The 18,750-nt window shown below is 41.5% G+C and overlaps 1 protein-coding gene across 1 annotated transcript; it reads left to right on the forward strand.

Annotated features, from left to right (window-relative positions):
• Positions 1–1,551: 1,551 nt before the first annotated feature.
• tbpl2 (TATA box binding protein like 2) lies at positions 1,552–18,675 on the forward strand. Its single transcript, XM_075447797.1, has 8 exons — positions 1,552–1,599; positions 2,570–2,777; positions 3,960–4,149; positions 13,548–13,635; positions 13,713–13,804; positions 16,153–16,320; positions 16,856–16,950; positions 18,599–18,675. The coding sequence occupies exons 1-8, from the start codon at positions 1,552–1,554 to the stop codon at positions 18,673–18,675; spliced, it is 966 nt and encodes a 321-aa protein (XP_075303912.1).
• The last annotated feature ends 75 nt before the right edge of the window (positions 18,676–18,750 follow it).

Below are 18,750 nucleotides of genomic sequence, written 5' to 3' on the forward strand. Positions count from 1 at the left end.
CTCCATCGCGTTGTTTGTTTCTTTCTGACGGCGACAACAACAGGAATATCGTCTCCTTTGACTTCCGGGTCACGACCCCGGGAAAACATCTGGAGCATGCGCAGAACGCAAAGTCTGATTCACCACGTGCTTCAGCGTCTACAAGCAGGTTTAGAGTGACTTTCAACCCAGTTATCTCGGGCTCTAAATCCGACCGAGAGTTCTCAGATCCGATCCAATTTTTAGTCAAACTAAGATGTAAACAAGAACTTAATAACTCAGTTTTATTGTAATTTAGCCCTTAATCCGATTATTTCAGTGCCATGTGACCCCACTGAGTCGGACTAAGACCGATTGCACCCTGCCTATCACCCAATGACAACTGGGACAGACTCCAGCCCCCCGGGACCCTGAGTTGGATTAAGCGGGTATAGAAAATAGATTGATCCCTTAAAATCTAACAATAAATGTACCTGTTATGCTAACATTAACAGTTTTAGTCTTATCAACTCTTAACATGTTGTTAAAGACTAACATGTAACGAGGGCCTTGTTACTTATTAACTCTCAATACAAGGACCTTAATACACAATGTTTTTGTTTGCTCTGCTGTACCTGCAAAATGTCCCTACAAGTTCAACAGATTTTATATTAACATGGTGAGGGTTATTTATGTAAAACTGAGCTGTGACCAAAGGGGTAGATTTTTGGTTCTGGATGAAATCCATGCTGTATCAACCTTCCAGTAGACATATTGAACTAATTGAACTAATTTAACTTATTGAGCTAATTTTACTAATTTTACTAATTTAACTAATGAACTAATTGCACTAATTGAACAAATCAAACTAATCAAACTAATTGAACGAAATGAAATAATTGAACTAATTGACCTATATTTCAGCATACTGAAAAGTTTGACTGTTTTCATGCCAGTGTTTAAATGTTTCAGTTTAGTTTTTCTGTGAAAAGGTGACACTTTTTACATTTGATTTAGTCTGAAACTCTAAACCGTCTCCAGGGCAGGTTGTGTGTTCAGCATCAGTTACCACAGTGATTGAGTTAGGTAAAAGAAAGACACTGTGTCACTAAAAACTCTCTCTTTAGTCTCAACATCCTCATTAAAGGCAGCTGTCCACCATGTGGTGTGAGCTATTGAGTTGGTTCATTGCAAGCCAAGATGATTTTACTAATTTTCTGACACTATTAGAAAATTATTGCAGCTTAGCTTTGGTCATGAATAATGTTACTGTCGTTGGTGCCAATAATAGAATTGATAACGCAGACAGCAGTCATTTAAAAGAACATGTGGTGATGTAATAGACCATAAGTGGTGAAGTTTAGTTTCAGATTATTTAATGCAGCAGGTCAATATGATGAAACTCCCGAGTAAAAGCTGATTTCAGACTGGTGCTCTGTTGGTTGAGTGGTGTTAAACCTTAGAGGCTGACAGGAAGGTGTAGGCAGGTGACAGCAGCTGGGTCTGAATGATAGATTGGTTGCAGCTGGGCAGCTCTCTGGCTGCAGAACCAGGTGTAGTAGATCCTAGATCAGGTCCTGTGGTTGTGGACTCATGGATGAGTCAGCGTTGGAGCGTTACTTTGATGATTCCATAGCAAATGTGAGTACAAACTTTGATATTTGAACGGAGTTTAAAGCTGGAGTTAGAGGTGTATATGTGATGTAGGGAGGAGTTTTTTTCTTTACCCTAAAAATATGATTTGTTTTAGTGGCAACTGCAACATGAGCTGATGTAGCTTTTTAATGCAAACAGACAGCAGCTTCTGCTTCTTTATGTATGCAGATGGAAAAATATTCAGTTAAAATGCTTCAAACTGAATTTGATAACTTGATTTTAGCACATTGGCAATGTCTGGATTTGGTTTGGAAATGTTTTTGTCAGATTCTGTTGCTGAAATGAGAGAAAAGCTGAAGTGATTTCATATGGAGAACACTTATCTGCTGCTGAATAACATGCTCAGGTTGTGGATCAACAGGAGATCATCCTTTGTTTTGCCAACAATTTAATAAAATCGGCTAAATCCTGCCAGGAAAAGTAATGTCTATAACTCTGACTTTTGTTGTTTTACTCCAACTGCTTCAGTATGAAAGTCTTGCCCTGTTTCTTCTTTAGTTATTTTGCTGTTTTCAAAAAAATAAAATAAACTCTCAGGATGGAGGGTTTGGTTTCCATAGTTACGATGTATGCAGTGTGAGCCAGTATATCTATTATCCTTTGCCATGAAAACCAAAACCCTGTATGATCTGTGATAGACACCCACTATTGTATCGCTTTTCGAATATTTCTAGTCATTTTGAGATCATACAGTGAAAGGTGGGAAAAATTCTTAAATTCAACTATTTGTAAAAATTATGATTTCATTGCATTTTTTTATCATAAAGGCTGAGTGTAACGAGTGATGTCAACGTGTTTTTGAGGCTGGGTGAAAAACAGGTTGTCAATGGTAATAAGGTGGTCAAGGGGATAATAATACAAACAACAAAAAAGGATGAATGAAACCCATATGGGGAACTCAACATGGAGAAGTAAGCTGAAGCTGTACAACCTCTTCTGGTCTGTTTTCCTGCAGGAGTTTTTGTTGGAGGAGACACTTGACCTTCCAAATCCCCCCCAACATGCACTTGCTCCCGCCCCCTTAGTGCAGCATGGTTCCAACCCGTCTGCGGAGTCTGGTAGGCGTAAGTTGGGTGATGACCTCGACCTCAGCTTCCTGCCTGATGAGCTCAGCACTCAAGATGAGCCAGGTTATGGCAACACAGGAGCTGTGTCGGATGCAGGTAATTAAGTTGGACTCAATTTATATATATATATATATATAAAAAAAAAAGTGTTTTCAATATTTTCTTAGGTGTTTTTTTTAAAAAATTTTTCAGACTTCTTAAATTAACATTATTACAGTGTGCTTCAATGGTTGTGGACAAAGGCCTAGGATTTTGAAGGAAGGTCCATCATTTGTTGTACTCGGACTCTATTAAAGCCTGAAGCCTGTTGACAGAACTGATGCTGCTAATGCCACATTACTGTAGAAACCATTAAAGATACAATGGTTTACATGTGGACTGAGTTATGGCCCAGGATATATTAAAAGTAAAATGCAATCCTCTCTCGGCTCTCCTCGTCTTTTTGCCAAAGAAACAATTAAAGAATTTTGAAAAATAATTTTCCAATTTTATTTGGCATGGCAAGAACCCAGACAGAAACTTAAGATGTTAAAGTTGCCAAGGGACATGGATGGATGCCTAATTTGATGTTTTACAAGTGGGCCTGTCTACCTCATCTATGGCTGCATTCAAACCTTTAAGAGAGACCCTTTTATTGACTTATGGGCTTGCTTTTCATACTCCTAACGGAGCCTGGTCACTTGTAATGCTAATAAAATCAATCCACATATTAATTGCAATCCTAGTATACACATTACTGTAAGTTTGGCAAGATGTAACCAAATATCTGGGTAGAATGAATGTGAAATTCTTGTTTGCTTCTATTGCCCAGAGTCCTGTCTTCCTTGTAGGTGTTAGCTTTGCTGTATTCTACTCTTGGCAGGACATGGGAATTCATGCTGTAGGTGATTTTATCAAAGATGATGCACTACTTACCTTACAGGAGTTACAAGAGATATTTGACTTGTAGATAAACAAAGAAGTGTTCTTTGGGAATTTCACACATTGTACATCCCCTCGGGTTGCTTTCTTTAAAAAAAAAATTTTAAAAATCATTTTATTAATGTTCCTTTTTAAAAATGTGGAGAGGTTTCTTTTGCAACACAAGAATGGAAATATTTCTGCTTTCTTCACATTATTGGTTACACTTACCACATGAAATACTGAATATTTCTCATAAAAGGGGCGAAGACTTGGGGCAGCATAAACTTGAAGAAAAAAAAAAATCAGCCTGTGAATGCCTCTAACATTTGCATCATGTTTTATTTGCAGCTGCAGCAGCAGATAGTCAAACAGCAGCTCTGGATGTGTCCCAGGACAGTGGCATCGGTCTGGACTTCTGCTCACAGGATTCAACTGTGGCTCAGCTCAACAAGGGCGTGTCATCCCTGGGGACTAGGGCTTCCCCCTTCTGTCCCATGACCCCAATGACACCAATGACTCCAATGACACCTGTTACTGAGAGATCAGGAATCATCCCACAGTTGCAGTAAGTTTTAATGATTCCAGAAACAATCTTGATATTCTAACTCTGAATAAAGCCAAAACAAATCTGCGTTGTCGCTTCACAGATTATTATTTTTTTTATCAACCACTTTAAAGATGATTTAAAATAGTCACCACGTAAATAAACATGGGTCTCAAATCATAAGAGCTGTAGGGGACATTTGAGCTGAAGACACTGACAAATCTCAGGCCACATGAATGAACCACACTACAGGGTAAACAGACAAGGGAGGTTGTTATAACCAGACCAAACTGCTTGGATATGAAATCACAAATGCAGCTACAGATACTGCAAATATTAGTCTCCTTCAAGCTGTGAACTAAGTTACAATTCAAAAATAACTCCAAGGTTCCTCACTGTAGCATGGGAAGCCAAGGAAATACCATCTAGAATAATTATATAGCTAGACAATTTCTCCCTGAAGCGCTCAGGTCCAAAGATAACGACTTCAGTTTGTCTGATGGTAGAAGCAGAAAGTTCTGAGTCATCCAGGTCTAGAGTTTATTTTGGGAGCAGCACAGCATCAAGTAAGCAGCCATTTCTTCTCAATGACTAACTGATTAACCTGTTTGGATAAATATTGTCTGCCCTCTCTTAATTCAGCTCAGAGTTGAGATAAAATTCACCATAATATACTTAATTCTCACCAGTTACTTACTTATAAAGTATTTTTGGGGAGCTTTTTATGCCTTTTTTTAATGTTAGGACAGTTTGAGAGAAACAGGAAGCAGGGGGCAGAGAAAGGGGAAAGACACGCAGCACAGGGCCGCTCGGTGCGGGAGTCGAACTGGGGCCAGCTGCAGCGAGGACTCTAGCCTCTGTACACGGGGTGGCTGCTTAACCCACTACACCACTGACCACCACCAACAGTTACAACTAAATTCTCCTTGATTCTGTCCAGTGGCTGTGTTTGGTGATGCTGAGCCATCCACAGACAGTTCAGGATCAGCATTAAGTTTTTCTGCTCCATGAAACCCTTCATGTGCTCCCAACAGTGTGACATCAGAGCTACTTCCAACATCACGTGATGCAACAACGTTTGCCCCAAGTAGGGTCTCCTATAGAAAATTGGTCTCAAGGGAGGGGTCAGTAAAAGCGATTCAAAGACCTTGACGGAGCAGTTGCAATTTGCTGTGTCACCTCACTCTGAAACTGAAACCCAAAGAAGCAACAGGATGCTGGGACACTCTAAGCTTTGGGCAGCAGGCAAAGGCGGGGGCCTTGCCGTGCTGATTCATAGCATGGCAAACTGGCTCTTGGGAAATGGAACAGCAGCCTTATAGCAGGGAAAGAGCCTGAGCTGGTGCGTGAGATGGAGCGGTACCAACTTGATACTCCCTCTACTAGGCTTATGTCACGACTCGTTCACCTCGGTCGTCAAAGGATTGTCATCTAGCAGTGCCTACACTGAAGAAAATCCAAACTCTTTTCATGTCATTCCACCATCATGGAACAGATGAAAGGTACCAGAGTGCTACCAGAACAGGGGCATCCCAACCTATCTTCAAGAAACTCTTGAAGACCAAGCTCTTCAGAGAGTATCTCCTACCCTAGCACTTACCCTGTACTTTCCTACCACTCTACTGCACTTTCTATTTCTGTACTTCCCTCTATGCCTGCACTCTATTTCTACACTGTCATCTCTGACAAAGCCTGACAAGTGGTTTTCCTTCTGTGTAGCTTATTGTTAGCTTTGATGTTAGCTGCATTGTTATATCTTCTTTTGAAAGTCGCTTTGGATAAAAGCGTCTGCCAATTGCATAAACATAGATATAGTTGGGCTCGCCTCCACACACAGCATAGGCTCTTGAACCAAACCTGGAGAATGGCTCCGTCGGGTGTGGGAATACTCGCAAGCGCCTGTCTGCGCACCTAGATGTTAAAGTTCTCCCCATTGAGTGAGAGGACTCTGGGGTTTCTGACTGTGTGCGTTTGCACCAAATAAAAGCTCAGATTACCTAGCCTTCTTGGAATCTTTTGGTGGAGTCCTGGACAGGGTGCCACCTGGGAATTCAATTGTTCTCCTGGGGGACTTCAATGCCTATGTGTGCATTGATGGAGTGATCTGGAGAGGTGTGATATAGAGGAATGGAATCCCTGATCTGAATGTGATCTGTGTTTTTCTTTTTGGACTTTTGTGCTCGTCCTGCATTGTTCATTTTGAACACCATATTCAACCATAAGGTGGTACATAAGTGTACCTAGTACCAGGCCACCTGAGGCAAAAGGTTGGTGATCAACTTTGAAGTGGTATCGTCAGACCAGTGGCCATTTGTCTTGGACACTTGAGTGAAGAGAGAAGTAGAGCTGTCAACTGATCACTACCTGGGCCCAGTTTTTCAAAAGTAATCCAATGGGATTTCGGATAACGGATTGGATCAAATCTTGAAAATGGGTTGCTCAAAACAAAAAGATGGATTCCGATAGAAGATCAGATCATGTAATCCAATCTTACATTTGATCTGGATAAAACCTTTGTTTTGTGTTGTTCAAAACTTTGAACTTGGTTTGGGATGTATTTGATCCAAAAAAACAAGATATTCCTGATCCCATCAGAAGGGTGGATTCAGTTGTGATTTTCCAAATATTTCAAGTTTTTTTTTTTTTTTTAAACAAAATGAGTTCTGACAAAATCAATGTTTTCATATGATATACATTTATTCATATTTTGGATGAATACAAATAAAAAAAATGATAATTAAAAATGATAATGAGTAAAAAGAAAACAAAAAAAAGCTATGAAGCATTTCATATCTAATGAGATGTCAAAAGAAAAATCTCAGAGCTACCAGCCATCCATATGAATTAAAGACAACAAAAAATGTTACTCAGTTATTCAGTAGCTAAGTTAAAAGTAGTTTCATAGCATTCCGTCTCTTATTACATGTCCAGTGTGTCCCTCATTAGGTAGTGGCTGTTCTGGGTCTACATCAGGCTCAGGTCCATCATAATTGTCACTGGCATCGTAAGGGACATGACGCCTGGTTGCAATGTTATGCAGAACAATACAGGCCAAGATTATGTTGCATGCCACCTTCGGTTCTACTCGCAGGTAGTTCAGACAGGCGAACCTTCTCTTCAGCACTCTGTTTAAGCGCTCAATGGCACATCTTGTCTTGCAATGAGCAGTGTTGAAGCGTGCCTGCTCAGGTGTATTTGCAACTGGAAAAGGGGGCATTAGCCATGGTAGAAGAGGGTAAGCGCTGTCTCCCAATAGAATGCCATTTGGTCGGTTGGTTTGAAGCTCTCTGTAAAGTGCACTCTGTCTTAAGCCCCATACACACACGTCGCTGCTATTTACTCGCTCAGCGAGTGAAGTCAATAGAATGTCTATGTGTTCACGCGAGGCGAGTAGGCGAGGAGAGTACAAGCGAGTACAAGCGATGCGATGTGGGCGGATTCCGAGATGAACATATTTCAACTTCGAGCGACGCGAGTAGCCAATTAAAATGCAGAATACAGATTATTGACAGGTGACGTTCCCCCAGTTTTCCTCCAAACAGTGGCCACCCAACTTCTACACACCAAGTCAGCAAAAGCACCCAAGCGAGGCGAGTAGGCGAGTGAGCGAGTAGCGAGTAAATAGCAGCGACGTGTGTGTATGGGGCTTTAGAATGCGTGCATCATGGACAGACCCTGGCCATTTTACAACACAGTTGGTGATGATGAGGTCGGCGTTACCCACAAGTTGAATGTTGATGCTGTGCCTCCCCTTCCGATTGACATACTCCCACTCCCTCTCATGAGGTGCTTGGATATGCACATTGGTACAATCGATAACACCAATAGTGTTAGGCATGTTCCCCATGTGAAAAAACGTGTGCTTAGTCTGAGGAATCTGGTCATCCTTGGGAAAGGAAACAAACTGATTGATCAGACTGCCCAGTACCACTGACACAACCTTCACCACGTTACTCACGGTTGGTTTATCCACTCCCATATTGTCTCCTATTACTTGATAGAAAGTCCCACATGCATAAAAGCGCAACGCAATTAAGCACTGTTCCTCCACAGACAAAGCATGACTCCTTTGGGTTTTGTGTTGTAGTGTTGGTCTGACCAGATCTGCAATGTACTTAAAGGATAAGACCGGTTTTTTGACATTGGGCCCTTGATTTCACATTATAACATGATGTTCTACTCACCCCTGCTTGTTGTTGAACATTTGGAGCTGTTCCGAAGATATTCGCGAGGCGTCTGGCTGCTCTCTTGAGATATTCGGCCATGAAACGGTTTCCTATGGGCAAGCTTATACAGGCACAAACTATGCTGTTTATAATTTATTAATTACTCTACACTAGCACTGATAACGTGGAGGTGCGTCGCTTACTTAAAAAAATCCGGGTTACTAATTTTGAATTTTAACCGAATGAATAAATAGGCAGCAGGTCTGTGGGCTGTCTGTGGCAGTAGCACGACGATGAAGAGAGTAACACCCACTTTCTGACAAAAAAATCAAAATTACAATAACCCGGATTTTTTTAAGTAAGCGACGCACCTCCACGTTATCAGTGCTAGTGTAGAGTAATTAATAAATTATAAACAGCATAGTTTGTGCCTGTATAAGCTTGCCCATAGGAAACCGTTTCATGGCCGAATATCTCAAGAGAGCAGCCTGACGCCTCTCGAATATCTTCGGAACAGCTCCAAATGACAAACAACAAGCAGGGGTGAGTAGAACATCATGTTATAATGTGAAATCAAGGGCCCAATGTCAAAAAACCGGTCTTATCCTTTAATGTCATCTCTCCCAAAGCGAAACCGTGCATATAGTTCTTCTGACTTGTATTGCTCAAGTGGTTTGGCACGTTCAGCATGCACCCTAGCATGGTGCCTTCTCCTATGGTAACGATGAACAATACCCGCCATGTGGATGCCTCTGTAGGTTAAGAGAAATGTGTGCAAAACATGATGTGTTTAAGTGGTCGATCCAGTTAACCACCAACGAGCTGATTGCTGCATGCCTAATTGATCACAGGCCAAAGCAATAATGGTCAAGGCTTATAAGATCAGTGTTGGCTACACCAAGGAGAAATCATGGAGTCAAAAGGGCCTAATTTCACTGTGGCAGAAACGTATGCACTGCTGGAGGGTGTTCGGGCCAATTTTGCCACTATTGTAGGTGGTTTCAGCTCAGCAAAGGGTGGGGAAGTCACGAAGAAAGGTAAAGAGAGCATTTGGGAAGACATCCCCAACCGGATTAATGCCATGGGGTCTGGCCAAAAGAGGACCACAAAACAAGTTACACTGCGCTGGAAAAACCTGCGGGCCAAGGCAACAAAGGACCTCAGTGAGGCAAAAAACCCTAGCACAGGTAACAAGCCATATAAAAGGGGTGATTACACCAACATGGTCCTCGATATCATTGGAGGTGAAAATTCAGAGGATCTTCATGGAATTGAAGGTGTAGAAGGGAATGGAGAGGCCACAATTTCAGAGGCTAGAGAATGTGAGCTGAATCTTCCTGCAGAGGAATTTGCCCTGGACCTGACTCCAGTGATTCAGGAGGAGGAGATGGATGGATCCCAAGTGAGCATGGAGCCAGTTGTATCTAGAGTTGGTAAGAGAATACGTAAACGTTCCTAGTGCCAAGATGGTGACACCTATGAGCTGCTTCTGCAATGGGAAACGGAAAGAGCGGAAATGCAGATTCAACTGGCAAAAGAGAAACTCTTGCTAACCCAACTGCAGCAGACAAAAGTTAAAATGGAGATACAACTCCTAAAGGCAGAGATGGAAAGAGCTGGTCTCTGTCCTGTAAACAATCCTAATATTTTTTTAATATTGGACAGTGCTGTTTTTTTGTTTACTTATCATAAGAAAATAAGCAATGTAAATGTTTCAGTTTATTATAATTGTTCTGTTTCTTCACATTAAAACAAACAATGGCTGTTTGTGGCCACCTGTATTTTAGGTGTACCTGTTGTTCTTTGCTAAGCCAGTAAGGGCAGATTATAGTTCTGCGTCTATCGTCTTGACGCGTTGCTTTGCTCTGGTCGCGAACCACTTTTCATGTTATGGTTCTGCAACCATAATGACTCTCGCGAGTCGCGAGAACTTCGGTGGGGGAATTTATATATTCCGCTGAAATGCTGATCCTGGTCAAAACAACAATGGCGCGTCTGCAAGATATTATGGAGATGGATATGGAGTTGCTCGACCTTGAAGAAGAAAGGATTCTGCTATTGGAGTTGGCGAAAAGACGAAGGAGGAAGCGTAGGTGGTATGTACGCCCGTTGAACCAGACCAGGGAAGAGACCAGGGAAGAGACTGGGGAGTTTGCTACACTTGTTAAACCCGGAAAAGCACACCGAGGACCAATCACAGCCGCTTTTGTCTGCGTGCGTCTGTCGCGTAGTCAGGATTTTTCTGAGGTGCACGAGAACGCGCGCAGAGCCTCTGCGTGGGGGAGTGGTCAAGATTTTGACGCTCGCAGAGGCTTTGCGTCTGAAGCATAAATCAGGCTGTAGGCTACACTAGTGAGTCTATTTTAAACTTCTGCTAACCAAGATTTGGTCATTCTGAATTTCGGTATTTGGATCAGATCACAGTGATCCAAAGTTTCTTTAAAAAACTGGCATAAAAGTAATCTGGATCAGGTGATCCTGGATAGCAAAACATGGGATTTCCAAATCCGGATCATTTTGATCCAGATTAAATTTTTTGAACAACTGGGCCCTGGTGATCAGTTTGATCCTTTGGTGGACTGCCGGACAGACCTGGCAAGCCCAAATGGCTAGTTATGGTGAACTGGGAACATCTGGTGAAGACCCTGTCAATAAGGCCTTCAACTCACACCTCTGGGAGAATTTTTCTCATCTAACGGGGAGATTGGGAACATGGAATCTGAATGGACCATGTTCAGGACCTCCATTGCGGATATGGCTTGCAGGAGCTGTGTCTTGAGGGTTGTCTGTGCCTCATTCAGCCGAAGCTAAACTAAGCCTTTTGGGCTTAGTTGTCTCGGGGGTTACCTGAAGCATCTGACAGGTACTGAGGGGCTATGAAGGCTAAAGCATTGATGGTTGTTGAAGCTAAAATTTCGGGCATGGGAAGAATTCGATGAGGCCATGGAGAAGGACTCTTGGCTGGCCTCAAGGATGTTCTGGCAAACCATTCGGCAAATCAAAGAGAAAGCGGGGTCCGTCCCAGGTTATGCTTGGCCTAGGTGGCCTACTACTACTACAAATAGAGAATATCGTCGGGTGGTGGAAGGAGCACTGTAAGGATCTCCTTAATCTGGCCAACATGTCCTCCATTGAGGAGACGGTCTGAGGACTTGGGGGAGACATGTTTCTAGGTATGGGTGTGGCCCCCTCCCTGACATCATGGATTGTAGACTATTTGTCTGCCAGACCACAGTATGTTAGGGTGGGGAGATGTGTTTCTGGAACACTGGAATGCAGTACTGGGGCTCCGCAGGGTACTGTTTTGGCTCCTTTTCTTTTCACCCTGTATACATCGGACTTCAGGTACAACTCAGTCATGCCACATACAGAAGTATTCTGATGATACGGCTGTTGTGGCATGTTTTATCACATTATCATTGAGAGTGCACTGTTCTATGCTGCTGTCTGCTGGGGGAGTTGTACTACAGACAGAAACTGTAGGCGCCTGGACAAACTGGTAAAAAAAAAGGCTGGTTCTGTTGTAGGCAGAAGGCTGGACCCTCTCAGTGCTGTGGTGGAGCAACGGATGAGGAGGAAATTGTATTCTGTTTTGGAGAATAATAAACATCCTCTCCACAGCATCCTGCAGGACAGAGGAGCAGCTGCAGCGAGAGGCTGCAGGACTGAGAGGTTCAGGAGATCCTTTGTTCCCACAGCCAGAAGGCTTTTTAACACTGACTGCTGACATGTTCTTCTAAAATTTTATTTCTTTATGTATTCATTTATTATTATTAGTTAGTAGTAGTATTTTTTATTAATTCAATTTTCAATTCATTTTTATTTATATAGCACTGTAGTACCATTTAAAGGATATCTGTTGGAACAGGGAAACACGAGTTAATGACCACAATAATGTCACATATACATAAAGACAGTAAAGTGAGGAAAGGTGTGACAGATGAACTCCCCCAGCAGTCTAGGCCTATAGCAGCTTAACTATGGGATGTTTCAGGATCACCTGAGCCATCCCTAACTACAAGCTTTATAAAAAAGGAAAGTTTTAAGCCTGGTCTTAAAAGTGGAAAGGGTGTCTGCTTCCCGGACATTTACTGGCAGCTTATTCCACAAGAGAGGGGCCTGATAACTGAAGGCTCTGCCTCCCATTCTACTTTTAGAAACTCTGGGAACCTCAAGTAAACCTGCAGTTTGGGAATGAAGTGCTCTGTTAGGAAAATATCTAGAATTGGTATTATTATTGTTGTTGTAAATATACAATCATTGTAAATATTAATAATTTTTTTTGAGCTACTTGACTAATTTGAATTTCCCCCATTGGGGGATGAATAAAGTATTTTTCTATTTCTATTCTATGTTTTGTCAGGTTTGTGCTATACATGGGCTATGCAGTTTTGCTGCAACAGAAATACTGTTCAAAGTTGCATAAACCTGGACAAATGTTTTCCCTTAAGTAGAATGTGAACATAACTTTGGCAAAAAAGGAACCTTTTATCTCTTTTAGAAAACTCAGTCTTGGTGAAACTATACACGTGCACACAAAGCTGATTTCCACTCCCTTTTCATGAATGGATGCAGACACTCCCCTTACTTGTCATTTGCATAGTGAGAGATTGTTTGTTTAAATAGACATGATCATGAGAGCAACAGTAAAGAAGAAGAAGAGTTTTACTGAATATAAAACAGACGCTCATCAGAGAAGCAGAGAAAAAGGAAATCCCTTTTATTAGGTGATCTCACCTCTGTGGTCAGGAACAGAACAAAAGCTGCTGAATTAAAACGTAACAGGTGATCAGCTCTGGAAGGTCAGAGTAAACGACCCTGCAGAGGTCAAGAGAAATGGTGGGATTATAAAGCAGCAGCCAAAAGGCTCATGGGCTCACACATCGCATCAAGACTACAGAGGAGGACCAGCAGCTCCTGCTTTATCTGCAGGAGATGAACACACAGCCTGTACACCACAGTCTGTGTGGAGGGGATCAGGAGGAGACACTGGGGTACAGATGCATCATGGGATGTTTGCTGTTTTCTTCAACAGTCCTGTGGAAGCTGAAGGAAATCAGAACCATCTCTGAATATGTCTTTTCTAGATATTCTGTATTTTTTAAAGAACAGTTTGTGAGCAGGAAAGGGTGCACGCGCTGTTTATGCATCAGGTGCACAAGCAAGAAGGAACACTCACTTGACTGAGAAAGATTATCTTTTAAGCAAATACTTTCTTTCTCATTTTAATAATAATGCTTGTTGTTTGTGCAGGAACATTGTCTCCACAGTTAACCTGGGATGTCCCCTGGATCTAAAGTTCATTGCACTGCAAGCCAGAAATGCAGAGTATAATCCAAAGGTACAGAATTATGTTACTTTATCAGTTTGGTTTGTCAACTTAAAACTCTTTCATATCTTTTGTGCATGTTGTTTCAGCGCTTTGCAGCGGTCATCATGAGAATCCGCGAGCCACGAACAACAGCACTAATATTCAGCTCAGGGAAGATGGTCTGTACAGGAGCCAAGAGGTAAGTCGCTTATCTGACTTAAGCGTGATCAGGCTCACAAATATCAGATCATTGGAGCAAAATAAACAAATGCATCCCCAAACTTCCAGCAGATAAAGTGAAATTACTGTTTTACTACTCCACCTTTTGTCTTTTAAAAAATGGATTTGTTATCATATAGTTCCAGGTATTAGATGCCTGTTTAAGCAGCCTATACCAGTGATTTTATTTTCAGCAGCCTGCAAAAAACAATTAAAACAATACAGATTTAGTTCAATCTTTTTGATTTTCTTCCTCTTGCAGCATGTATTGGATTTCTACATAGTAGTCAGTTTTACAAAGTTAATAATGTAACATGGGGGAAAGACAAATTGGATAGACTGGTGTGTTTTGAATAAAGCTATTGAGCACAAACTTTTCTCCCATTAGGTTGGCAGTCAGACAGCTTTCAGCTGTGGATGTTTGCCAAGGAACTGAATCATAAATGGCTCTGTTTAGTGTAATGTGGATATGGACTGGGCTGGCAATTCTCACATTTCCATCAATACACTCTTACTAGCCAGATAGGTCTAGATAAATTTCTCATTATTTAACAGGCTGGGTTTTGTTTTCTACCACTAGAACCTGTGAGTAAAAGAAATGGGTAAAAAGCATTAACATAGCTGTGGTAAGACCATACTATGAATAGGTGAAAAAGGCTGGTTCTGTTGTAGGCAGAAGGCTGGACCCTCTCAGTGCTGTGGTGGAGCAACGGATAAGGGGGTAAATGATATTCTGTTTTGGAGAATAATCCTCTCCACAGCATCCTGCAGGACAGAGGAGCAGCTGCAGTGAGAGGCTGCAGGACTGAGAGCTTCAGGAGGGCCTTTGTCCCCACAGCCAGAAGGCTTTTTAACACTGACTGCTGACTTCTTCTCAAATTTATTTATTTATTATTCAGCTATAATTATTATTGTTATTGTTCTAATATACATTAATTGTAAATATTTTTTTAAAAAAGAAAAAATTTTGAGTTACTTGACAAATTTGAATTTCCCCCACTGGGAGATGAATAATTAGATGAATAAAAGTATTTTTCTATTCTTCTAACAAAACTGTTGGTGCTTTGTTGTTAGATTTTAGAGAGACTGAACTGAAACAAGTTTAACTCGACTTCGGTTTAATGTTCTGGATCATATTGTGATGTTTTATAAACTTGCTTAAAGCTGCAGTCTGCAGGATTTGTTGTTGTCATACGTAAAGTCCTACTTTTTGGCATTTTAAGAGTTTACATGATCTATCAGAACGCTTGAAGTTGAAAACGGTGACCTCCGTAGTCGCAAAATGCAAGAAATGCTTATTTTTTAACCGAAAAATAAAAAGTTATTCAACTTCCTGTCCTGCCCCATCAAAACACATGAGAACTCGTGCACGTAGACGTGCACGCCAGATGCGCTTACACGACTCCTCATTCATCAACTCACCTGTCATTTGCGATCATGGAAGACACAGTAAGTAGACTAGCCCGTAATGAAGTTCAATAGTCTAGATAAATAAGCGTGGGGACGAGCCTACCTTGTATCGCGCGTGCACAATCGGTGATTGACAGGCAGCAGAGCCCAGCTCGTAAACCTGATTGGTTACCTTTTACCGGTCCGGTCTGCAATTTTGTAAACAAACCTGCTGGCTTTGGAGGGACCTAGCGGGACATATAGGGGACCTAGAGAACTATTTTTTTTTGTATTGGGGTATTTAATGTACTACTTTCAGAATCCCCGGACAGTTCCAGGCATTATGCTTGAAAAAGAGTTGCAGACTGCAGCTTTAATTTCTACAAATTGACATCTTAATTTTACGCTGAAAAAAAAGGCTTCAAAGCCTGCAACTTGCAGCCATTTGAGGTTAAATTTTTTTTTTTTACATATTTTATTAAAACTAATGCAAGAAGCACTCTATCATACATGGAATAAAAATCTTGTTCTGGACACACACACACACAACATACACAAGCAATAGATGTTTCTGAGAGTATGCAGACTTGTTTTCTTTTCAGTTAGTTATAAATCAATTTTCCAATATAAAATAGACATTATTTTATTATTTTCTGTCTTAGTCCTTACAGTTATACAATGTTCTAGATTAACCTCTTTTTTTTCCCATAACATCATCAGTCTAACTAATAAAGTTGATGACTCATATGATGTAGAAATACAGGACATTTGTTTCGATTGCAGTTTGGGCTTAAGACCCACCAGAACTCCTGCAGTGTGCTTTTCTTGACAAATTTGTGCCACTATTTTGAAAATAACCTCTTCTGAATCATTCTGATGTTGTCATCATTATTCGTTATTGTTAACTCTTGGTATCCTTGTGTGTTTGGGCATATGCAGTGAGGAACAGTCACGACTAGCAGCTCGAAAATACGCACGGGTGGTGCAAAAGCTTGGGTTCCCAGCTCGCTTCCTTGACTTTAAGATCCAGAACATGGTGGCCAGCTGTGACGTTTGTTTCCCGATCAGACTGGAAGGTTTGGTGCTGACTCACCAACAGTTCAGCAGGTACAAACGTCATCTTTTATACCCAAACACAGCATAGATTTGAACAAGTACGCTCCACAGACAAACGTCAGGTGAAGCTTGTGGTGTGTTGCATTCGAACTGGGAAGTCTGATATCCAATTAGAAATTACAGCAAGAACAGCCCATCTCCTCCCTAGTTCGATCAACCCAATGTCAATCCTCAGTTTATATATTCTCCATTACTTTCCTCACTTCTTGCTCTTTACCTCAGAAGAAATTGTGAGTTTTTATTGGACAGGAATTGTTAGAGCCAATAAGAGATTGACATGAACAATGTACAGTATACATTTGAGAACAAGCTGTCATCAATGTGCGAGAGAGAAGTCTAATGTGCATGAGTGGGAACCAGAGGTGGAAAGTTGTGCTCTTATGAGGGGTAGACCACAGCAAAGTGCCTGTGCTCACTCATCTTTCATGTGATACAAGGCAGCAGATTTGCAGCATTTAATTGTTGATGTTAACATGTGTAATTAAACAGTTCCTCAGACTGACTGTGTGAACATTCTCCTCTGCAGTTATGAACCAGAGTTATTTCCAGGCCTCATCTACCGGATGGTGAAGCCTCGCATTGTCCTGCTCATCTTTGTATCTGGGAAGGTGGTTCTGACTGGTAATGGAAATGAAATGTTTCAATACAGTGTGACCTGTATCATTCTTTGGTGCAGCAGAGCTGAAGAAACCTCTGACTGAACACACTGAATTGTTTCAACACTATGTTATAAAGAGGGTGTACAGTGTTGTCCACTATGCTGAGCAGCTTTTGCAGCATTCTTCTTTTAACAATCGGCTGCGGGGTAGTTTCCAGCCCAGAGCCAGCCTTCTTTATCAGTTTGTTCAGTTTCTTTGAGTCTCTGGCTCTGATGCTGCTGCCCCAACAGATGCTGCACAGCAGACTGACTCTCCCCCACAGACTGGTAGAAGATATGAAACATCTTGGTCAAGACATGGAGAAAGGACCTAAGCTTCTTAAGAAGTACAGTCTGTTCTGTCCCTTCTTTTAGACAGTCTCAATGTTGCATTGAGTCTAATCTCATGTCCAGATAGACTTCCAGGTATATGCAGTCCTAGACAATGTCCACCTCTTCTCCCAGGATGGAGACAGTGTTTGGCTTATTCATGGTCCTCCTAAAATACTCGATCATCTCTTTTGTTTAGTTTGTGTTCAAGATGAGGTGACTGTCCCTCACCATGCCATCAAGTGACTGACCAGTTCCCTGTACTCAGCTTCTTCTCCATCACTGATACATGCAGTATTTCAGTATTTTATGTATTATATGAAGTATTTCTGGAGATGACAGGACTCTGGGTTGTTCTGGAGGTCTGAGGTGTACAGAATGAAGAGAAACTGTGACATTACAGTCATCTGTGCTGCTCCTGTGCTGCTGATCAGACACACAACCCTTCAGTTTGGGAGGTAGCCAGTAATCCAGGTGGTTGTGGAGGCATCAACCTGTTTTTATGCAGCTTCTTACATAACGGTACAGGCTGACTTGTGTTAAAACCCCTTGAGGAATCAAAGAACATGATCCTCACAGTGCTGCCTGCTTTGTATAGTTCAGAGGGGGATTGCTGATTCAGGTAGATGATGGCATCTTCAGCCACAACCACAGGACAATTACCAAAATGTAATGGGGCCACAGAGAATATGAAAACTATAGTGCAATTTGTTCACAGACTGAGTTAGGTTAAAGAAGTCGAAAAGATCTTTTTCGAAGTTTGGAAAAGAGAGGGACACCAAACAGATGAGATTACCAGGGGGAGCTAGCAGGATGAGAAGTGTTTGGAGTTTCTTCAGGTCCTGGACAGATGGAAACCATCAGGTGGACTGGACCGCATGCTGTATGTTTGCCATACAGGATGCGCTCTTTCGTTTGCAATATGTTGCTCACTCGGCTGCCCAGCATGTTTTTGGTGAAGTTTTTCAGTCTTAAGAATGAGGAACGAAATTTTCTTTGAAGTGGAAGTTGAGAGTTCTGCAGGTCAGTTGGACCCAAGAGTGGAAACTGAGACCGCTGATTAGGAATTTCACTTGGATTCAAAGATTTTGGTGACTTTCACGTTATTATGGGACAATGTCAGAGTTAAATGCAGTTCTTGAGTTTCAAGTTGAGTTGAAAAGCTTTTTGTGTTTTCATTTTATGTGTTATTAATACAACAGATTTTTTTCCATGCTAGTTATTGACAATATAGTTGTATTATAGCACCCTTAGATCCCTTATAAAGGTGTTTTAATTATGTAATCATGTGTTGTATTCCAGGAGCTAAAGAACGAGCTGAGATCTATGAAGCATTTGAGAACATTTATCCAATCCTGAAAGGCTTCAGGAAGCAGTGAGGACTCTCATAACGCTTGCTGTCCTTAGTTATGTCTGTACTGTGTATATGTTTTATTTTGTCATGCCACCAAGTG

Source organism: Odontesthes bonariensis, chromosome 17, assembly GCF_027942865.1.
Source record: "Odontesthes bonariensis isolate fOdoBon6 chromosome 17, fOdoBon6.hap1, whole genome shotgun sequence".
NCBI classification, from domain to species: Eukaryota; Metazoa; Chordata; class Actinopteri; order Atheriniformes; family Atherinopsidae; genus Odontesthes; species Odontesthes bonariensis.

Excerpts from the sequence above, each read along its gene's own strand:
- tbpl2 (XM_075447797.1), top strand. The coding sequence starts at position 1,552 with ATGGATGAGTCAGCGTTGGAGCGTTACTTTGATGATTCCATAGCAAAT. Across the intron at positions 13,636-13,712 it reads ATGCAGAGTATAATCCAAAG|CGCTTTGCAGCGGTCATCAT; the intron begins GTACAGAATTAT and ends ATGTTGTTTCAG. Across the intron at positions 16,951-18,598 it reads TGGGAAGGTGGTTCTGACTG|GAGCTAAAGAACGAGCTGAG; the intron begins GTAATGGAAATG and ends GTTGTATTCCAG.